Source organism: Girardinichthys multiradiatus, chromosome 6 (genome assembly GCF_021462225.1).
Source record: "Girardinichthys multiradiatus isolate DD_20200921_A chromosome 6, DD_fGirMul_XY1, whole genome shotgun sequence".
In the NCBI taxonomy this organism is placed as follows: Eukaryota; Metazoa; Chordata; class Actinopteri; order Cyprinodontiformes; family Goodeidae; genus Girardinichthys; species Girardinichthys multiradiatus.
Window position 1 is genome coordinate 35,022,548 of NC_061799.1, and position 22,917 is coordinate 35,045,464.

The 22,917-nt window shown below is 39.4% G+C and overlaps 1 protein-coding gene across 8 annotated transcripts in view; it reads left to right on the top strand.

Annotated features, from left to right (window-relative positions):
- LOC124870310 (receptor-type tyrosine-protein phosphatase mu-like) overlaps positions 1–22,917 on the top strand; it is a 247,633-nt gene that overhangs the window by 93,420 nt on the left and 131,296 nt on the right. For all 8 annotated transcript variants that reach the window (XM_047368913.1, XM_047368912.1, XM_047368914.1 and 5 more), the window contains exons 6-7: positions 1,258–1,432; positions 10,972–11,265. In XM_047368913.1, the coding sequence (XP_047224869.1) occupies positions 1,258–1,432; positions 10,972–11,265 (469 nt within the window). The remainder of the gene's footprint in view (positions 1–1,257; positions 1,433–10,971; positions 11,266–22,917) is intronic.

Sequence of the window (22,917 nt, forward strand, 5' to 3'; positions counted from 1 at the left end):
AATTTTTTCATCCTTCCTGTTACCTGCAGAGTCTTGTTCTCTCTCAGAATTTCACAGCCTGAAAACCACAGACCTGTCTAATTACATTGTAGAAAATTGTTTCTTAAGTTTCTTACATCTCTTTGTTTTCTCTGAGTTCACTCACCAATACTGAAAACCACTTAAAGTCTTCTTTCCAAAGTAACAGTTTCCTGTCTAAAAAGTATTATTGTCAGTGCAACATGTAAATGCTTATGTATGATGTGTTTACTGATCGGAAAAAGGTTTGATTTTAGAGTTGCAGACTGGCCGATGAAGCTTAGAAGTATCTGATTCTGGTCAACAGCTGATTTCTCAGTGGATCTGCAAAACTGATCCTGAATAATGCAGCTGGGACATCTGTACACATGTTGTTGGGAAGTGCAAATCTTTGCTTTGTGAAATGTTCCTGTTAGTGTGGACAGGGCCTTCCAGAAGCCTCACCTGGAACCAGACATTGATTCCCACCCTTCCAACTGCTTCTAGAATTTGCTTTCAGGAAACACAAGTTGTTTTTTCTTATTTACTGCATAATACTTTTAAGCTGAAGCCTTCACTGCTTCCGTTTGCCCCTTTGTGTTTGAAGTTTTTACCTGCTGCAGCTGCAAGGCAGGGGATTACAGTTGTTTCAGATCACCACAGTACGGTCTTAACCTACATAGATGTCGACTCCATGTGGATACAGCATGCTATATCTGGCACGGAGCTGCGCAGCAGTCTTGCGTTGACCTTGTTCTAAGCAGCGAAGGTAGTGCATTTGGCAAACATAACCCGAGCTGGCTCGGCTGCTAAGCACGCTGTCACATGTGCGATGGGTGTGAGCTTGATGCTGAGTAAAGGTCCTCTGCCAGGTATTCCATCATTTTAACAAACACATCCTCATTAGCACAGGAGCTGGAAAACAAACATTAAGTGAAGTCCCCCGATGACAGTAATGAAGAAATATTTCTAATGAACAAATGTCCCGCATCTGCCTGCTGTGAAGGGTGACAGCTGGGGAGGAGCCCACTGTGTGTGTGTGGGTGTGTGTGCGCTCCTGTGTGATAAATGTGCACCTCTAATCAGCCAACGATGGGAACGACAGGATGCAAACAGACAAGAGTCGACAACATGTACATTGAACTGTAGTTTCAAAAATACACAGACACATGTACACACACGCACAAGGTCGGGGCAATTTGCTTGTTGAAGCTTTCCGTTTCCAAGTCTCAAATGTGTGTTTGTTTTCGTTCCAAACAGGGCATTGGTGGACGAGAGGCCCCAATGAAAGCCACTAAACCTTGGAACAATCGTCGCTTCATAGGCACTTTCGATGTGGAAAACACAACCAAGGGCGACTCGGGCCGCTACCGCTGTATTGTCCACTCAGACAAAGGGGTTGGAGTGTCCAATTATGGTGAACTAACCATAAAACGTGAGTATTTGCGTAAAACATTAACTGTTGTAAGTTAGTATTGTTGCATCTATCACGTTAAAATGAAGAATACCAACCAGCCTCTTTGGTTATCAAAATCAAATCGGTTTCATATCTTATCAATAAAATCTGTTTAATATGAAGCATGGATTAAACCTTCCCATTGACAACAGTTGTGCTCATAAAGAACTTGATTACAGAAATAATAATCAACAGCCTGTTTTGACTCTGAGGTCAAGAAGGACATTCTTTTGATAATCCAATTTAAAGTTTTATTTCTAACCTTAAAAAGGGAGATTAAAATAGGAAATGGCAGAGGTACAATTAAAGTTCCAGAATATCAGGAAAGGTTTTCCAGTAAATGTGATCAGTATCCACTCTGGATAAACTGGGAAAGTGCCTTTTGGGTCCGACACGAGCTGTAGTGTTCTAATGTAAATGCATGCCTTTTGGCACCATTGCTGGCTTAGAGACACATCTTAACATCTTGACAGTATCAGGGGGTCGCGTTCAAACAAGGCGGCAGGTTTGGTCTCTTTTGCTCTGACTTTGGATTTCTGGAGCTTTTTTACTATGGATTTAGAATCGAGTTGTTCATGTAAAGAAGGCAAAGAGGGTAAAAATTGTGGAAGGCATGTCCAAAACATGAAAACCAAATGTACTTTTAGCAGATTTTCTCTCAAAATTGACAAAGTTGTACAGCATACCAAGCAGAACAGACATTTATTGCAACCAGGCAGTGAGCTAAGGGGGTCTTTAATTAGCCAACCATCAGGTTTTCGTTTTGACATTGGTGTGATTCACGTGTGACATTTTTCATCTTATCTCAGATAAAAGTGCTTGTTTTACAAATTCAAGGAATTTTGAACATATACAGAGTTGTGAAAAATATTTGCCCTTTTATAAACTTCCATCTTGTTCTTTTGTCACACTTAAATGTTCCAGATAATCAAGCTAATTTTAATATTAGTCAATAATAACCAGAGTAAATACAAAGAGCAGAACTGAAGTGATGATTTCATTTGTTAAGGAAAAAAGCCATATACAAAATATACAGGTCCTTCTCAAAATATTAGCATATTGTGATAAAGTTCATTATTTTCCATAATGTCATGATGAAAATTTAACATTCATATATTTTAGATTCATTGCACACTAACTGAAATATTTCAGGTCTTTTATTGTCTTAATACGGATGATTTTGGCATACAGCTCATGAAAACCCAAAATTCCTATCTCACAAAATTAGCATATTTCATCTGACCAATAAAAGAAAAGTGTTGTTAATACAAAAAACGTCAACCTTCAAATAATCATGTACAGTTATGCACTCAATACTTGGTCGGGAATCCTTTGGCAGAAATGACTGCTTCAATGCGGCGTGGCATGGAGGCAATCAACCTGTGGCACTGCTGAGGTCTTATGGAGGCCCAGGATGCTTCGAAAGCGGCCTTTAGCTCATCCAGAGTGTTGGGTCTTGAGTCTCTCAACGTTCTCTTCACAATATCCCACAGATTCTCTATGGGGTTCAGGTCAGGAGAGTTGGCAGGCCAATTGAGCACAGTGATACCATGGTCAGTAAACCATTTACCAGTGGTTTTGGCACTGTGAGCAGGTGCCAGGTCGTGCTGAAAAATGAAATCTTTATCTCCATAAAGCTTTTCAGCAGATGGAAGCATGAAGTGCTCCAAAATCTCCTGATAGCTAGCTGCATTGACCCTGCCCTTGATAAAACACAGTGGACCAACACCAGCAGCTGACACGGCACCCCAGACCATCACTGACTGTGGGTACTTGACACTGGACTTCTGGCATTTTGGCATTTCCTTCTCCCCAGTCTTCCTCCAGACTCTGGCACCTTGATTTCTGAATGACATGCAGAATTTGCTTTCATCCGAAAAAAGTACTTTGGACCACTGAGCAACAGTCCAGTGCTGCTTCTCTGTAGCCCAGGACTGGGGAATGCGGCACCTGTAGCCCATTTCCTGCACACGCCTGTGCACGGTGGCTCTGGATGTTTCTACTCCAGACTCAGTCCACTGTTTCCGCAGGTCCCCCAGGGTCCGGAATCGGCCCTTCTCCATAATCTTCCTCAGGGTCCGGTCACCTCTTCTTGTTGTGCAGCGTTTTCTGCCTCATTTTTCCTTCCCACTGAGGTGCCTTGATACAGCACTCTGGGAACAGCCTATTTGTTCAGAAATTTCTTTCTGTGTCTTACCCTCTTGCTTGAGGGTATCAATAGTGGCCTTCTGGACAGCAGTCAGGTCGGCAGTCTTACCCATGATTGGGGTTTTGAGTGATGAACCAGGCTGGGAGTTTTAAAGGCCTCAGGAATCTTTTGCAGGTGTTTAGAGTTAACTCGTTGATTCAGATGATTAGGTTCATAGCTCGTTTAGAGACCCTTTTAATGATATGCTAATTTTGTGAGATAGGAATTTTGGGTTTTCATGAGCTGTATGCCAAAATCATCCATATTAAGACAATAAAAGACCTGAAATATTTCAGTTAGTGTGCAATGAATCTAAAATATATGAATGTTAAATTTTCATCATGACATTATGGAAAATAATGAACTTCATCACAATATGCTAATATTTTGAGAAGGACCTGTAATTGCCCCCCTTCCTAAATCATGATATATCATATTTTTGGTTCAGTTTCACAAGACAGACCTGGATATCATTTTTTTCTGCATAAAGAAATTATAATTTAAAAACTGCATTTCATATTTACTGTGGTTGTCTTTGTCTGACATTGATATTCACTTACAGAATATTCACAGAGTGAACATTCACCATTGAACATTAAGATGATTCCACATGAATTAGTTTAAAATAAATGAAATGTTTAACCTTCATGATCTCTATTTTTGTCTCATATCCAAGGCTAATGCAGCTGCAGATGGCTTTCATATAAACAGAACGATACAACAGCTTAGAATATCAGAAAACATTTATTACTCTAAGAGGCTAGCTTTTTTAAGAAGGTTGCTTTATTTTGGCTAAAACGAGATTCCATTTAGTCCAACTCATAAAATGCTGCTGGTGGGCTGAAGTGGGCAAGAATACAAAAGAGTTCTGGAGATGAAAGGGAGGTATCCAAAGTCTGGACTGGTTCCCATATCATGACCTATATGGATGATAACAGCAGACAAACAGAAAATGCAGCATGTCTTTAAGTGAAAACGTCCTCTAATGCCACACTGAAAACACAAGCTGTTTAGGCTGATTTGTTATCCGCATGACTTTAATACTTCTCCTGTAGAGGCTGTCCTTGACTGAATGCAATTTCACCTAAAAAGACCACAAAGGCAGGAGGCAGCAGGGTTTACAGTAACCTCTCAGATTTCTCAACCCTGTAGTCATTTGATATGAATTTATGGAGTGGTCCGAAGCTAAATCTTGCAAGGCCCCTCTTTCCTGCAGCCCTATAGCCCGGTAATGGCCCTCTATATTTCTTCACCTCAATTTTCTCCCTGGTGCTCTCAATTGAATTTACTGCCAGGATTTTTTTTATTCCTTATTTTTTTTTTTTTGTCTCTGAGCTTTAAGTGATTGATAGGTTTAATCCTGCCTGTCCACGATCGAGGTCTGTCAATCATGCGAGAATGGCCCAGCACAGACACATCGGAGTGTAAAAGGAAGATAAAGTCTCCTTGCCTGAGTGTATCAGTGGGTTTCAGTGGCGTACTCAAAGAAAATTTACTGACATACCGGAGGCTCTCAGAATCACAGTCGTGCATAAACATAGCAGCTAAATCACTTGCACATCCCTACTAGACAGCAATGTTTTTGCTGATCTCTGCTTTCGATCCATTACTTGCTACATACAACACAAACCTGTTAGGTGTAAAATTGTCGAGTCAGAAATGTGTAAAACTCACTCTCCTTGTTAATTCGTGTAATCCATCCCCATTTAAATTTAAATTCTATGCCAATTTCACATCTCAGTAACTTTGACTTATTCGAGGAGGATATGAGACATTTTCACACTCATAAGTGTTACACATAAAATCTGAAATCTCCTCTTATTGTACAAGCCATAAAACAAGCTGCAGTGAGTTGTAAATCCTCCCTAAATGTGCGTTTCTCTGCGTCCACGACTCGTTTTTGGAGGGGTGACCGTGGAAGCAGCTCCGTAAATTATGACCTGCGCTGCAGTCACACACCCCTACCCCTCATTATCATATGCTGCCTTTTTTGTCAACAGGATGATGTTGAATGCTTGATTATCCCGGATAATCACGTCTGTGTTTGATGCCAGCATTCTGTCAGATTTATGTGCCAGTGTGGAAGTGTGCTGCATGCATTTCCAGAGTGCTGTGCAGACCAGTCCCGGCCCCTTTCTTGCCTGTTCACCCAGTTTTGATGAGATCTCCTGCAGTGCGGCCCGTGGTTTTGAAAGGAGAATAATTACTCCCCTGGCCAGGAGCTGACTCCTTTTCTCGGGCCTGGTTAGAATCACCTGGTGCACCTCACTGAGCTCAGGCATCGTATTCTGGGCCACGTTTACCAGCTTAAGGATGTGAAGGTTGCAGATGTGTTGGCACTAATGAGAATAGCCAGCAAAAATAAAAAAATAATCCAAGTCCAGTCAGGCTAGCCCTTCATTTTCCTGTGACCAGCTCTTCTCATATCAGGGGGCAGATCAATTCTTTCCTCACGGCAGCCCAATTAGGAAAGCGTACAACATAATGAGGACCTCTTGCTTCTTAACAAGAGAGGCTCTGTGCATGTAACTGGCAAAGAAAAGGTGGATTTATAAACAGTATCTAACAGAAGTCTAACTCATTTAACAACAGAGCTGAGTGGTAGCTCTTGTTATTCCTCTCCATTTGGTGGAAAACAAATTTCGACTGTGTGTTTGCACGTTCAAGTGTTTTGAAGTATGTGCAGTTCTCAGATTATTAGTTGATTAATCATGTTTTAACAGACAACTCCTAAATCCCACATTACAAAATGTGTTTTTTCTTTGTATGTACCAAACCTGTTGGCACCCCTGCTGTTAATACTTTCTAGTACTCCCTTTTGCCAGAGGTCAGTACTTATTCTTCCGCTAGAACATTTCACAAGATTGGAGCAAACAAAGGGATTTTTGACCTTTAAACTGGGTCCTCTATTATACTCTCTGCTCTTTAGCTTACCCTATATGTTTTCTACTGAATTTAGGTCTGAGGACAGAGATGGACATCGAAGAAGACTGATTTTGTTTTGTGATGCTTTACTGTGTTGATTTGGCCTTATGGTTTTGATAATTTTCCAACCAAAAGTTCCATAAATTTTTATTCATCTGGAACTAGCCTCCAGATTTAAAAAAAACTTTCTGGCACCTCTTGAAGAGGAACTACAGATCCTCCGCACTTAACGGTAGACATGAGGTGCTTTTCCACCTATTCATCATTCGTTTTATACAAGATCCAACTTAAGTGAGGAAAAGGCTAAAGTATTACATATAAATGGGACACTTCTTTAAGCAGCATGAACCAATCTTTTAGTATATATATGACTTGCCTGACTGCAAACATACTTAAATATGACATTTTAATAGGGTAATGCATCAGGATATATAAACCATAAACTCCAGGGGTAAAATATCCTTTTAATTACTATGAATGCAGAAATATATTGTAAAGCCATTCCAGGCTAATGTCGCTAATAATAACACGAAGCGGACTGTTAAAGCAGAAAAAGTAGGAACCCACAGAGGCAGGGTAGGTTGCTGTGGGTTCCTACTTTTTATGCAAAATTACTATTAAAACAGAAAATGTACAGGGCTGCTGCTGAATATATCTGCACGGACCAGATCCTTGTTTGTTTTCAAACACAATTTATTTTAGTATAGAATAATCCTTTATTTTACCCTCAGTAGTAACATTTATTTGTATCAAAAGCAAATTGACAGCTGACTGGAAGCACACAGTGGCAAACTAAAAATAAGTAATTATAATAAAATTAAATAATTACAAATCGATATCAAAGGTACATAATTTCATAAAGGATATTAACCCTTACACTGTATATACAAGTGATATTCATGTTTATTGCTTTGCCAAATTAGGAAAGGAACAATTCAATATTTTTCAAAAAATACTGCCGTTGTATCGAAAAATGTATCAAGTATCTAATATTTTTCTTATTATCGGTTTTGAGTGTAAAATTTTAATATCATGACAACTGTAATTGTATGTAATTATTTACTTCTGAGACCCAAAATTTTGAGTTGTCATTGTCTGTAAACCTTAATTATCAAGATTACAAGAAATGAAGTCTTAAAATATTTAAATCAATGTGTAAGAAATCAATATTAGATAAAAACAATTAACCTTTATCTACGACATTCTAATGTTTTTGGTTGCACTTAAAAACACTGAATTGTGGAATATTAAAAATGAAATTTTGCAGTCGTTGTTAGTTTGAGTTTAAGTACAATCATTCCTGCTTTAATTGTGGGTCGATGTGCATGTCAGGGTGTGAGAATCTGTTCTGGCAGGCAGATGCTGTGGTAGGCCAAGACGCAGCCGTCACCAAGTCGTCCGCCAGTCTGGTCAATATAACGGCAGCAGCTGTTCTCGGACCATTGGGCACATTCGTCACTTTCATCTGTGCATAGTCAACCACTTCTAGCTCAGCCTGAAGACATTTCAGGAGCCCTTCTGCGAGACTTCCTGCTGAGGCTTAAACATTAGAAGATGAGTTGTTTATGAAGTCTTCCAGAACGTGAATGTTTTTGACACTAGTAATCTGTTATTTGCGGCGCATCTGTTATGGCTGAACAGAGGATTAGTGCACCTACAGGAGTTATTTCATCACAGTAAGATGCTGTGGCTTCTGTGAAGCAGTAACTTCCTGTGATTGCCAAAATATATAACACTGCATATAGTGTCTTGCAAAACTATTTGTACCAGTGAACTTTTTAATCTTCTAAATCTAAAAGATTTAAAAGATTTAAAAACAGGTAACATTAGATTTCCAGTTCCAAATAATGCACTACTTTGTTTTGGTCTATCACATATTGTTCTTTATATGTGGATGTCTGAGGAACTGGACGAAGTATTACTTTTAAATCAGTTCATTAGATTCTCTCTTAACCAGTCATGACTGAGCCAGAAGCAAAATAATTTGGCCATTTGGTCTTCTGCATCATAAGATGCTTTTCTATCATGAGCATGATGGCAAATGTTCCAGTAAAATCTACCAAGTGAGTCATCACATTTGTTTACTTAGATCTAGGAATTTCTCTAATGAGTTATACTTGACCTTTATGTGACCCTTTGTTGTTTTATGTTCCTTAAATTGATCTCAATGTTTTTTCTGCCTAACTCAGTTAAACCCCTTTAAAAACATACCAGACCATAAAAGCCCATCAGAACTAGCCAGTGGTTGAACCCAGATTTTGGGTCAACTCATTGTCTTGTCTGGCTCCAACAAGCAGACTGGTGCTGTCCATGTAACTATAGACGATGACCTTGGGGATTAGCTGATTCCTTTTAGGTGATGTTTGCAGGCAACACTGGAGGCTCGGATTAGCAGGAGTTTAGGGATTTGAGTCGGAGGTCGGAGTGAGGTAACCATCTGCCGAAGAAATACCTCAAATTTGTCGTTGGGCTTCTCATTCTTTAAATGAAAACCTCAGCTAATACCATTTTTCAGTTAGGTTTAGGCTCATTACAGCTATTTGCGGTTATCAATCAGATCTACATGTGTTGTAGTGTGTGACAATGGTAGATGCTTGGGTTTCAATGAAAGACATTTTATTGAAAACAAAGGAAACCGAACCATTATTGCATTATTATTGAGATTTTATTAACAATCTTGTAACTGTTAGAGCTACATCCCCCTTGCCTGTCTTTAGTGTGCTACAAAAAGGAAATGCTAAAATCTTTATATCTATCCCAAGGTAGAAATAATTAGTCTGACATTTCAAGAAACCTCATTAAACTAGAAATGGCACATGGTTTATACAAGATTAGACAAATATTGGTGACATAAAAAAGAAAAGGTCACATTCAAGGTTGTCAGTAAGCGCTAAGTTTTACAGAAAGAAATGAATGTGTGCTCAAGAAAAAAAGTTTCTTCTTTAACAATCCAGTCTCACTGAAGGTGAAGAACACCTTAAGATTCCTGTTCACCATTAGTTTTGCTGTTACCTTCATTTGACAACTGTACAACAGAAATACGTGAAATACTTCTCATAGTCCACCAAACACAAGTGTCCCTTTTTAATTGCATACTTCTAGGCCATTGTGTGAAGGTCTTTCACATTGTGAGCTGCAGACACTTGTGCAGTTAGATTTGCAGAAAGTCAAATGGATTGTTCCTACACTTGAGAGTCTGACACTGAACTATAGTTGGCATGTATTGAATAATTGTTGCAAAGATGTGTTCACTTTTTGTTTGCTACAAGTTTTTCATCCATGAATATTCTACAGCTAAAGATTTGCTTTAAATTGCTTGCGCTCTAAAGCTTCGAGACTTGACTCTGACTCGAGGTCAGGGACTCGAGTCTCATCAACAATCTTTATCTCACTTGATTAGGACTTGTTCTGCACAGATGCTGTGTGATGACTTGAAACAAGCTGTATATACAGAAAACCCCTCAAACATCTGGTAGCTGAAAGTGAGGACTAGAGCAAATGTCCCTCATACGGATACAAGAAGCATTTCACAGACATTATTTGATCGATAGGGCCTTAGATCAGCTGTTAGGTGGTAGAGTGTCCTTATTTTTTCTAATGAAAGCACATTTTGTTTTTATCTTTTTAATAAGCAAATCAGTTATTTTTTGTGGCTTAAATGCAATTAAATCACGTGATTAATAAATGAGATTTACTTTAATTCTCTTCACAACTGTACTTCTGTAAACAGTGAAACCATGTATGCAAAGCCAGTATTTTAAGTTAACCTTTGCTACATGCCGGCATTGTTTAGAAAAGCAACTAAATACTTTTCCCTCTGTGAAAAGGACACTAGAGTTTTACATTCTCTCATCAGACCGTTTAAACAGAATTACAAAATTCTGCAAAAGCCACGAGTTGAGAGATTAAAGTAGCACCTGAATTGCTGGGAGAAAGAGCACGCCCAGTAATTGTCAACTGCCTGAGCTCTTTCAGTAGCAGTGTTCTGACTGAAATCAATAGATTGTTCAATGGGAGCAGCATTTGCAAAGGTCTGACTAGCTTTACACAAGTTTTTAAAGCTGGCATCTCTTTTTAAATGTTTGTGATTAAATGACTCTCTGCTTCGGCTGATGAGATATTCTATCCATCAAGCTGGAACTATTGATTGGCTTTTTTTTAATACCTTGATGACTGGGGGAAGAAAAGAGAAAATATTCTTTGTGAGCTGTAAGCGAATTTCGATCTGGTTGATCGTAATTCAGATGACCTGGTTGTTATCTTGCAAGTTTTTATCCAGAATCTTCTGTAAATGCCTATGCTGTTCACAAAAAACAGAAAATAAACAAATGTGTTTTATATTATCAAATTTTCCTGCCAGTAAACCGTAACAGTCTAACGTGAGTTAAACCTTTCATATCCCCAGAGCCTCCAGTGCCTATTGCCCCACCCCAGTTGACTGCTGTTGGAGCCACCTACCTTTGGATCCAGCTGAATGCGAACTCTATCAACGGGGACGGTCCGATAATTGATAGGCAGGTCGAGTACCGCACTGTGTCGGGCACCATGTATGACCTACAGCCTGTAGACAAGACCATGCACAAGATTGGCCACCTGGATCCAGACACCGAGTACGAGATCAGTGTTCTGCTGACCAGACCTCTGGAGGGTGGCACCGGAGCTCCTGGACCTCCTCTAAGGGCCAGGACCAAATGTGCAGGTAAGAACCCAAAACAAAGAACTGCTTGCATATTCTGGGGGAAATAACTAGATATGTGAGGATGTTTGTTAATGTTTTGTTCTCAGATAAAAATATAGGGGCCATGAAGGAAATCAGGGAAACTTTTACATTTAAATACACCAAATATAATAGCAGTGCAGGTGTCCCAGAACTATGATTTTTGGTCTTATCTGACCTGATGTTTGCTGTGTGTCACACATAGCTACTGGAAAACTGCAAACTGGATAATGTATAGCCCTTTAAATGTAGTGGATTTTATTCTGCATTTTAAATGGTAGGGAAACACTTTGCCTCAAAATGTCTTATGCTTATTTCACTGTAGGTGTTTATCCAAATGTAATTTCTGATAGTTAAAATAAAACCATATCAGTGTAAACTAATTGATGCTCCATTATTGCCATATTTCTTGGTGGATTTGCTTATTGTCACTTAGAATTATTATTTGGTGTGAATAAGTATCCTGATACAAATCCCCCTTTTCCAGCTACTTATTGTTCCAAACTGTTTCATAAGTTGCAGAACCTATAAATCAAAGCAAGCTATTCAGACCCAGATGGATAAATGCAGCCCCAAACTATAATATTTCCACCACCGTGCTTCAGGATTTTTTATGTGCACAACAAATCTATCCCAGTCTCTTTTTAGCTGTAGGTGCATAAATGTTGAAACAGCTGCAACATAATTCTAGAATTGATCATTCTAGAATTGCGCCGCTCCAGGTGGCAGCAGGTTGGAGTAGCTCTGTTACTTTTGATTCTGATTTATTCTTTTTTGGGAACTATTCCTCTTGTGGTGGATACAGTTGATTTTTTTTTTTGGATGACTGTCCACTCCAGTGTCGGATGCTGTGCAGCTTGTAGGATTTTTCTTAATACTTTCTATTTTTGGACTTTTGTTATGATGCATTGCCATGGCAACGGGGTTGTTTCTTACAACCGGGAGCAGCTGATTAATATCTCAAAAGTTCAAATAATACTTCAGCTACAACACCAAATCCCTGATGAGTTGAAAAGGAGACGCCGTGGATGCAGAGCAGGAGCTAAGAGAAGAGAGAGAAGGAGGAAGTTCAAACCATCTCTTCCGTCGATTTTGATGGGCAATGTGAGATCGTTGGGAAACAAGTTGGATGAACTCCAAGCCCTACAAAGGACCTAGCCAGAGTACCGGGCATGCAGTATCATGTGTCTTACTGAGACATGGCTGCAGGATCATATCCCCAACTCCAGCATCTCCCTGCCGGGCTTTTTAACCATACGAGCAGACAGAGATTTAAAGAGGAGCGGCAAATGTAAAGGAGGTGGACTGGCAGTACTTGTGAACAACAGATGGTGTAATCCAGGATATGTAACTGTGAAGTGTCATCTCTGCAGGCCAGATATTGAACTGTTGGCAGTAAGCTTTCGTCCATATTATTTACCCAGATAGTTCACCAGTGTTATTTTGGCAACAGTTTACGTTCCACCTTCCGCTGTTGCTGACACTGCATGTGATGCCATCAGCTCAGTTGTTGCTAAGCTACAGACACAAAACCCCAAAGCTTTTGTGGCAATTTCTGGTGATTTTAACCATGCTTCACTCTCTGCTACACTTCCAACGTTTCAACAATTTGTCAGCTGCTCTACCAGAGAAAACAAAACATCGGATTTGTTTTATGCAAATGTCAAGGACTCATACATCTCTACAGCAAGACCTCCTCTAGGCAAATCAGATCACAATCTTGTTTTTCTCTGCTCAAAATATAAGCCCCTTGTTCAGAGGCAACCTGTAATAAAGAGGACTGTGAGAAAATGGTCACAGGAACCTGAAGAAGCTCTGCAAGGTTGCTTTGAGGCTACAGACTGGGACGCACTGTGCCAGCCACATGGAGAGGACATCAATGCCATGACTGAGTGTGTAACCGACTATATAAACTTCTGTGTGGATAACATCATCCCCACCAGAACCGTGAGATGCTTCCCCAATAACAAACCTTGGGTCAGCAATGACCTGAAGGACCTGCTTAACAAGAAAAAAAGAGCCTTCAGAGAGGGAGACAGAGAATTATTGAGGATTATACAGAAGCAACTTAAAGTCAAGATAAGAGACAGCAAGGAGGTGTACAAGAAGAAGCTGGAGAGCAGGCTCCATTCCAGCAAAACAATATCAGAGATGTGTGGACAGGGATGAAGAAGATCACAGGCTTCAAGCAGAAGGATGATCAGACCAATGGAGGTCTGGACAGAGCCAATGAATTGAACACATTCTTCAATAGGTTCAGTTCAGAAACAAGCTTCGCATCCTCCTCTCCTGCTCACAGCCAAACAGACATCCCACCCTCCTTTGACCCACAGGACCCACAGCTGTCCAGTAACACCTCCCATTTTTTATCTTCCACCTCAGCCCTAGACCCTTCTGCTTCTACATGTTTGCCTTCAACCATATCAGAAGATGCTGATGCTTCCTTTGCTTCCCCCTTCCACCTGTGTGTCTCAAGAAGCCAGGTGAAGAGACAACTGGAGAGACTGAATAGGAATAAGGCTGCAGGTCCAGATCATGTCAGCCCTAGAGTCCTGAAGGCCTGTGCAGAGCAGCTCTGTGGGATTCTGCAGCACCTCTTCAACCTTAGCCTGGCCCAGAAGAAGGTTCCGGTGTTGTGGAAGACCTCCTGTCTTGTTCCAGTACCAAAGAAAACTCACCCATCAGTCCTCAATGACTATAGACCTGTTGCCCTGACATCTCACATCATGAAGGTCCTAGAGAGACTCCTGTTGGCCCACCTGAGTAAGCAAACAGTAAACCATCAGGTCCACCTTCAGTTTGCTTATCGCTGTGGAGTTGGAGTTGAAGATGCCATCATACACCTGTTTCAACAAACCCACTGTCATCTGGACAAAGCCAGTAGCACTGTGAGGATCATGTTCTTTGATTTCTCCAGTGCATTTAATACAATCCAACCTGATTTGCTTTGTCAGAAACTCCAGAAGACTCAGGTGGAGGCCTCAACAATCTCCTGGATCAAAGACTACCTGACAAACAGACCACAGTTTGTGAGACTGAAGGGTTATGAGTCTAACCAGGTAGTCAGCAGCACAGGACCACCACAGGGGACTGTACTCTCACCATTCCTTTTCACTCTGTACACCTCAGACTTCCAGTACAAGACAGACACCTGTCATCTGCAGAAATACTCGGATGATTCTGCAGTCGTGGGGTGGATCAGAGATGGTCAAGAAGCTGAGTACAGGGAGGTGGTGAACCGCTTTGTGGCATGGTGTGGAAACAATCATCTCATTTTGAACGTGACTAAAACAAAGGAGATGATTGTAGATTTTAAGAGAAACAGGAATAAGTCAAAAACTATTTCTATCATGGGAGAAGAAGTGGAGGTGGTGCAGGAGTATAAATACCTCGGTGTTCACCTGGACAATAGACTAGAGTGGAGATGCATCTGTGAAGCCATCTACAAGAAGGCACAGAGCAGACTGTACTTCTTGAGGAAGCTTAGGTCCTTTGGTGTTTGCAGCAAGATGCTGCATATCTTCTATAAGTCTGTTGTGGAGAGTGTGATCTCTTCTACCATCATCTGCTGGGGAAGCAGCATCAGAGCCAGGGACTTAAAAAAGCTCAACAAGCTGATAAAAAAGGCTGGTTCTGTTTGGGGGACTCCTCTGGAACCTCTGGAGATCATTGTGGAAAGACGGATTCTTCATAAAATGAAGAACATTATGGAGAACCCTGAGCATCCTCTTCATGAGACTGTCCTACATCAACAGAGTGTCTTCAGTCAGAGGCTTCTTCAGATCTGCTGTAAGACGGAGCGCTACAGGAGATCCTTTCTGCCCACAGCCATCAGCATCTACAATGGCTCTTTGAGGAAACCTTCATAATATGAGCTACAACAACATTTAATTTCCCTTTGGGATTAAGAAAGTATTTTTGAATTGAATTTTGAATTGAATTGAACAGTTTCCTGTGATGAAATTTGCAACCTCTTGGAAATTTGTTTTTGCATCAGTCTGCCCTCAGGCAGAGTTTGCCACGGCAGCCAGTCGTGTTAAATATTGACGTGTGACATCTATGTTTGATGGTGTTTTTCAGAAATGCCAATTGGAGAGCAGAGAAGTTACAAGGCCAAGGTGGTGCAACTCTTAACAATCCAGGGCTCAGTGCAATTTAGTATGTGCACCTGCCTTGTAATGTGTTGTGTTTCACTCACTCAAATTAGCGGGGAACATACTCATTATAGATGTTCACATGATATCTCCACTACATTCAACTTATTCAAGTGTGAAATTAACATAAGCTGTTTAAATTCTTAATTTATTTGTTTTTTCTCTTTATGATGTAAAGCAAAGTGAAAACTTCTTATTGAACTCAATTTATTTTCTTGTTGGCAAAAAGTGACATTACTGATTTCATGTTGTCTCATTTCATTTGCGTGTTTGTTTTGAAACCTAACATTTTAAATCTCAGAGTTTCTCATCTATTTCATTTCTTTTATCTTCACCTTCTAAGATTTTGTTGTGGCTTTTTTGTCCTCTTTCCAGTAATGCTAAGGGATGCAAAAGCAATACTTATTAATATGTTTGATTTAGTTACATCTTAGGCTGATGATTTAGCTAAATGCTTAAATACATTTGTTTTTTGTAGATTTTTTTCTATTTATTTGTTGTAGCAGAGATTTTTCTGTGGGATCAAGTCACTAAAAACCTCGAAAAACGTGTATCCAGTTACAAAACCCCTGTCAGATCTACTTACCCCAGGTTTTATCCTCCCCTTCAATCACAGCTAGTAGATGAAGCAGCTTAACTTTATTGTTAGAGCAACAGGAGAAATCTTTCCTCTACTACCTTCAACTTTACCCAATCCCTCCTTAACTTAAAAGAAAACCTCAACAGACCTCCAAAGCTGAGCTACCAGTTGGTGACGTTACATGCAGTTGTCTGAAAAATAATGACAGTCTATGGTGTGATGTTATATCCACCGTAGATCACAGGAATAATTGCCTGAATTCTGTCAGCAACTTCCAGTATGGCTTTTTAACATGTAAACAATCTGCCTTTTGTCGAACAAATGCAGGTTAAAAAACATGTGAGAACATCTGCTTTTACGCCTTAAACAGGATTGACATGCCAGTCTCTTCTTTTCTCTCTGCCTTGTCGAATCCGCTGCTACAGAAAAGAGCTAAAATATCATTTAATTAGGTTTTCATTTGGAATTATCTGTACTTTCGTGTTCATGAGAGCACATTAGTTATGTGTATTTGGCTTATTTAAAGTGATAACTTTGTACTGCAGGTTGAGAAAGCAGTTTGGGAAGAAAAGTGTCAAGCACCATTGAATTATTACACATCATAAGTTGCAGTTCAGCTCAATGGATTTATTACATATCTAAAATAGATCGGCTTTTTATGTCCTTTCTTATGAAACCAGAACAGCACAGAAAGGTTTTTTAACTTTACCTTTGGTTGTTTAAACTTGAAAACACTGTTTTATTAACTACTAGTTAACCAAATTTATTAACTTATAGTTCCCCACAGCATTATTCTTGACCCAGCTGTGTTCCTGGATCCTTATGATGTTTGTTGACCAAAATCCTCTAACAAACTTCTGAGACCTTTACAGGACAGCTGTTGTTATACAGTGATTAAATTACACACAAGCAGAAAGTATTTAGACATTAGGGGACATCTGAATGGATGTGATTTTATTAAGGGGTGTAATAGTAAAGGAGGCTTAACAAATGCAGTTCACTTCCCCCTGTGTGTAATTTTTGTTCCATTTTGTCATGTTGTGTTACCTTATGTTGGTGTTTTATCTAAAATCCTAATAAAGTACGTTGACGTTTGTGTCTGCAATGTGGCAAATTGTGAAAGAGTTCAAGAAGTGCAAATACTTTGGCTGGGCACTGTATCTATTTTCATTAATAAGCTTCACATCTGTTACAGCTATATAAGCCTTAATCACTAAAAACAGTCTGCACACTCCCAACACAATGGTTGTGTCATTAAACAGAGAACAACAGTTACCACTTGATCAAATGCAGAGAGCAGAAAAACCCTCCGTAAGGGTGATCAAGGCAGTCAATTTATTCAGCTGTCTTGGTTAATTATTTTTGTCATTGCCTTAAGATTATTGTTCTTGCATTTCTATCATTCCTTATTTACTTGTTTATTTGTTTCTGTTCACCCTGTAAATACAATAAGTTGCCATCAAAGCTCAATGGTTGGTTAAAATACATTGTGTTTTCACTGGAGCCTTATTTCATCTGAAGTAAACACAATTGCCTTTCATTTATCAGTGCCAGTTTATTTGGTAATTATATGTGTAAAGGTCTTTTTGTCCAGGTTTTGGAAATAGTTTTGCAATGAGCAGTAAGGAAACCTGTTAGGGCGCAATGAAACAAAACATTTAACAAATCAATGAAGAAAACTCTTCAATGCTGTTACTTTTTACAATACCTTTGTCTAACATTAATGATTTATAATTGGAAACCTATACAGTTTATAGCTAAAAGCTAGCCTCGGCTTAATATTGTGCAAAGCATTTTAGCAACTCAAATTTAGGATCCTAAAATAGCAGTGTATTATAGACGCCCACTGTGTGTAATTTGATCTCAGAATAAATACAGCTGTTCTATAAAGGCCTTACAGTCCAAACGCGTAAAAGAAAGTAATCTGGTCAGACAAGTTGGCAAAACATTTAAGTCTCTGCACTGACCTGCACAAACCTGGTAGAGACAAACCGCCAAAACATTTTTCCTGTAACAGCAGAGAAAGAGGGTTCTACAAAGTATTCACTCAGGGGGGCTAAATACATACACATTTCACAGTTTTTGGGTTTACTTTGATTTTTGTTTAGGATTCTGAAAACCTCTTTCCTTCCACCTCACAGTTTTATACTATCATTTGCTGATCTATCACATACTAAAAATTTCAAGAAAATACTCTAAAGTTTGTGGCTTTAATGTGTCAAACTATGGAAAGATTCCGGAGGTGTAAATACTTTTGCAATGGACTGTTAAAGATTTATACTTGGACTGCTAATTGATTTGAAACAGAAAAAAAGGCCTCATGAATTGTCTTTTATTGTGCTTTATTATTCATTTGAACTCCTTATAAAGTGTCTTAAATTAACAGTAGCACTAATTAATATCATGTGTAAAAAGTGGCAACTGAAATTTGATATCATTATATTACTGCTATGCCATGGACAGTCAAATTAAACTGCATAAACACTTTGAAGATATCTGATGATTTTGAACCAGTTACCCTTCTCACAACATTAACCAACTAAATTCCCCTGCTGGACTCGGATGCCAACTTAAGGGACAAAACAAACCAAGGATCAGCAGTTTCCTTCGCCTAATACTGTTTGGTGTCCAGAGAAATGCTGATGAGCAGGAGAATTTTATCCCCTCTCTGCTCAGGATGCTAGCCCCCTGCCCTCCTTTCCACTGTGAAGGTCATGAGCTCATACATTTTTAGTTTGGTTGATGGCGATGAATGGAGCTACCTGCGCTGCCCTCTGAGCTGGGCCCTGGCTTCGCTGGGGGTCCTGCCCCTGCCATCCTGCCGGTCACAGTCAGGGAGATTGATGGCCCTGCCTCCTGAAGTGTATTTGAGGAAGCGGCTCTTGATCTTTTCCAGGTCTCTGCTGGTCTTTGCCACTGACAGGCTGGGCCTCAGCGGTGCTCCTAATTGAACGGTTAAGACTCGCTGGGCTGTGTGATACATCACTGTTGATATGGACAGGCCCAGAGACTCGCTTCCCCCACCACTTTTTCTCCCTGTGCTTCTGTCTGCAGGCGCTAATGAAAATCTGTGGCTACTTTAGAGCATTGCCTCTCACATAATTATTCATGCCGGTGCTTTGGTCAGTTCGGAAAATGAGCAATGTTTCTGATAACAAAGGATGTTTTAATTCAATCTTCTGCAAAATGGGGAATGTATAATGCAAGGATGGCTCTGATTCTATTCAGAGGCAGGAGGGAAAGAAAGAGGTACCCTTGAAAGGTTTTCTTTCCCATGAAGCTCTTCCATTACTGTGCCAATGAGCAACAAAGAATGTTACATCCAAGGCTCTGTGATCGGTTCAGGGGTTACTTGTTACTTTCAAGGGTTTGCAGAATTATTCTAGCATTTTATTTTGCTTATCCTTGTGCTTTTTGTCTGTTCATATTAAATTTAGCCGCTTACCATATATCATTTTCACCATGTACTGCTTCACTGACCAATGTTTTTGTGCTGAAAAATTGCATTTTTAGGTACCCCCACCCCTAGCACTCCTTCATGTGAAATTGTGAAGTTGTTTACCATTTGAGAGTCCTTGATAACTCTGTTAGTGTTGCTTGAAGGAAGACACAGTTTTATCAGGTTGTGCCCCAGGATCACAGCATGGTGCTCTGAATTTCAGCAACATTATTGCAAGAGCACCTCACATAAAGAGATCATTTCCAGCCCACACAGGGAAGACAGACAACCGTACCTTAAACAGCCACTTTTCTGAAGTTTGAGCTGTAGTTGAGATCTTTGTGGGGGAAAAGATGCGCCACGTCTTACATTTAAGACTCATTTTAAATCTGTATTAGAAAAAAAGTCATATACTGTTTTGTCACAATAAAGTCACAAATATCAGTGTCATTTATTTGGGTTTTAGAATCAATCAGTCAATTAACCTTCATTTATAGAGCACTTTAAACACCCAAAGTAACCAAAGTTCTGTACAGGTCCATAAAAAAAGAAATAAAAACATAAAATAAGCAATGACATCTACAGTAAGACTAAGTTAATAAGAACGTTAAAACAATAGAAAGATAAGAAAATAAGAACTATTACCTCATACTCCTGCTGAACTTGAATTAAAAGCCACGTAAAACGTTTTTAAAAGAGAATCATTAAAGGTATTGGTAATCCTTATAGTGAGTGGAAGATCATTCCAGAGTTTGGGAGCTGCAACAGAGAAAGCTCTGTCTCCTCGGCTCACAAGACGAGTCTTAGCCTCTAAAACTTGCAAGTTCTGCTGGCAACATGCTTGGGTGAGAGCCCTGATAAGTCAGGAGGCAACTGACTGTTTAAACATTTAAAAACCAAAAGTAAAATCTTAAAAGCAACCCTAAAACATACAGGCAGCCACTTCTTTCACCAGTCAGCAGTTAACGTTTGGACCAGCTGCAGACAAGAAGAAGAGAGTTGTCCATCCTAGTGTACAGAGAGTTGCAGTAGTCCAGTCCAGAAGTAACAAAACAATGAATTACTCTTTCAACGGCACAATGGGATAGATAGAAGTTGATTTTAGAACTCAACCTCAGATGGTAGAAGCTTAACTGGACTACTGTACTGACCTGTTTATCTGATGTAAAAGATAGATCAATACATATTTATGAAGTGTCAGGACAACTAGAAAAATTCCTGAAGAAATTCTGATGGTCCAACCAGGTGAGTAGCCTTCTGCTGTTTTAGGCCCAAAATGCAGCATCTTTATTTGGAAAATGCTAACATTTGCTATACATGCTAGCATTAGCATGTTATGCTGTTAATTACAAATATGATTTATCACTCTAAATTAGGTATTATGCTCACAATAGCTACTATACTATTAGCTTATAAATGAATAGGAGAACAATATTCCTAAACATACATCCAGAGATACAATGCTGATTTAGATGAAAGTATATTTATGCGCTTAAATGTCCAAGTCCAGCCATAGGCCAAAATCCAACTGAGAATCTGCGACAAGATCTAAAAATAAATCTTTACTGACACTCTAAATCCAGAAGTGCAATGATTTTTATGTCCAGATGTTCAAAGCTGGTAGAGACATGCCCCACAAGATTTGCAGCTGTATTTGCAGTAAAAGATGGTTCTACAAAGAGGCTTGTTCATATGCACGATACACTTTTCAGATTTTTATTTATAATAAAAAGATCAAAGCCATTTATTATCTACCTTCTACTTACCAATATGTACTACTTTGTGTTGGAATCATGTACAATCCAAATGAAACACATTGAAGTTTGTTGCTGTAAAGTGACAGGTCTGCACATGCATGCTGTTTTTCGACACAGAACTTATTATAATGCAGGAGCGATAATTTGCACTGCTAGAAGGACAGCCTGTCACAGTCTGTCCTGTGTCTCATCCTCAGCCTTTTGGCCTCTGCTTTCCTGCTGGCACTCGTGTGCTTAAAAAATGGCAATACATGATGTCCATACTGCGTCCAAACACCTGCTCAGACTCCAGCCCCGTCCAACTGCACATCTCTATCTATAAGTTCTCTCCATCTGCGCCCCTGCTACCTCGTGGGAGTAGTCTCATCTGTTTGTTTTCACTTTGCCACTCTGCTGCGCTGAGTGCTATTAAACACAAGGGAATCAGCATTAATCAGGGATCATCCCTCTGTTAAACACTTATGGATGACAGCAGAGAACAGGGAGGAGCTGCACAATTTCATACCCTGCACTGGGGTTAGTTATTTGCATTTATTTCCCTGGTTAATTACTGATAACTGCTTTGATACAGATAAAAATGAAACATCTTTCTGGCAACATTAAGATGAGAGAAGTAGCTTAGTTTTTTGAAGTTAGATCATTATTTTGGACAGAATAAGCTACATAGACTAAATGACAGAAGATGTCCTCTGCATGTTTGTATTAATCATGTTTTTTCATTTATTTGTTTGCTACTTTTATCACTTCTGGCTTAACCCTTACAGCATGTGAATCATACTGAAAACCCATTGTTCCATGAGTAGTTAATTGCCTCCTAGGTATACCTCTGTGACTTTGCCCCTCACAGATTTCTTCTATTTGTTTTTTTTTGTTTTTTTGTTATCAGAGTAGAGAAAATCTAATATCTTTTTAAGTTATGATTTTATATATTAACTGGCAAGGCCTATCCAAACCAGTGTTGCCTTTGGGTATAATATATTTTCCTTTTGCTAAATCATGTATTAAATGTGGACATCTGAGTTTAATTTTTGTAGTTGCCCCAACATCCAGACTTTTAAAATCTAGAAATAACTTCAATAGATCCTTTCTGACAACATAAAGTAGGCTTAAAGATCTTGGAAAAAAAAGCACACCAATGTCTAATCTAAAGAAATTATTGAACAGATGAGAAACATTTTCATCGACATCTATCAGTCTTGAAGGGGTTACAAAGCCATTTTTAAAGCCTTGGGAGTCAAGCTAACCACCGTGAGAGCCATTGTCCTCAGTGATGAAGCTTCCAAGGAAACACCAGCTCACCAAAATCACAATCAAGAGTGCATAGATGTCTCATAAACGAACCCAGAACACCATCTAAAACTCTGCAGGCCTCGCTTGCTTCAGTTAAGGGAAGTGTTGAAGATTTAACAATAGGAGAACGACTGGGCAAAATGGCTTCCATGAAGGAGTAGTTAAAACCATGGTTGATCAAAAACAACACAAAAGTATGTCTCACATATGCCAAAAACATCTTGATGAACCGCAAGGATTTTGATAAATTATTCTGTCAACAGAGGAGACAAAAGAGGACGTTTTAGGAGTTCTGTTACATCTGATATAAAACCTAACACAGAATTTCAAAAAATGGCCATCATACTTACAGTCACATATGTTGGTGTTACCTGGATGACTTGCTGTAATTGATGAAACCATGAACTCTGCTCT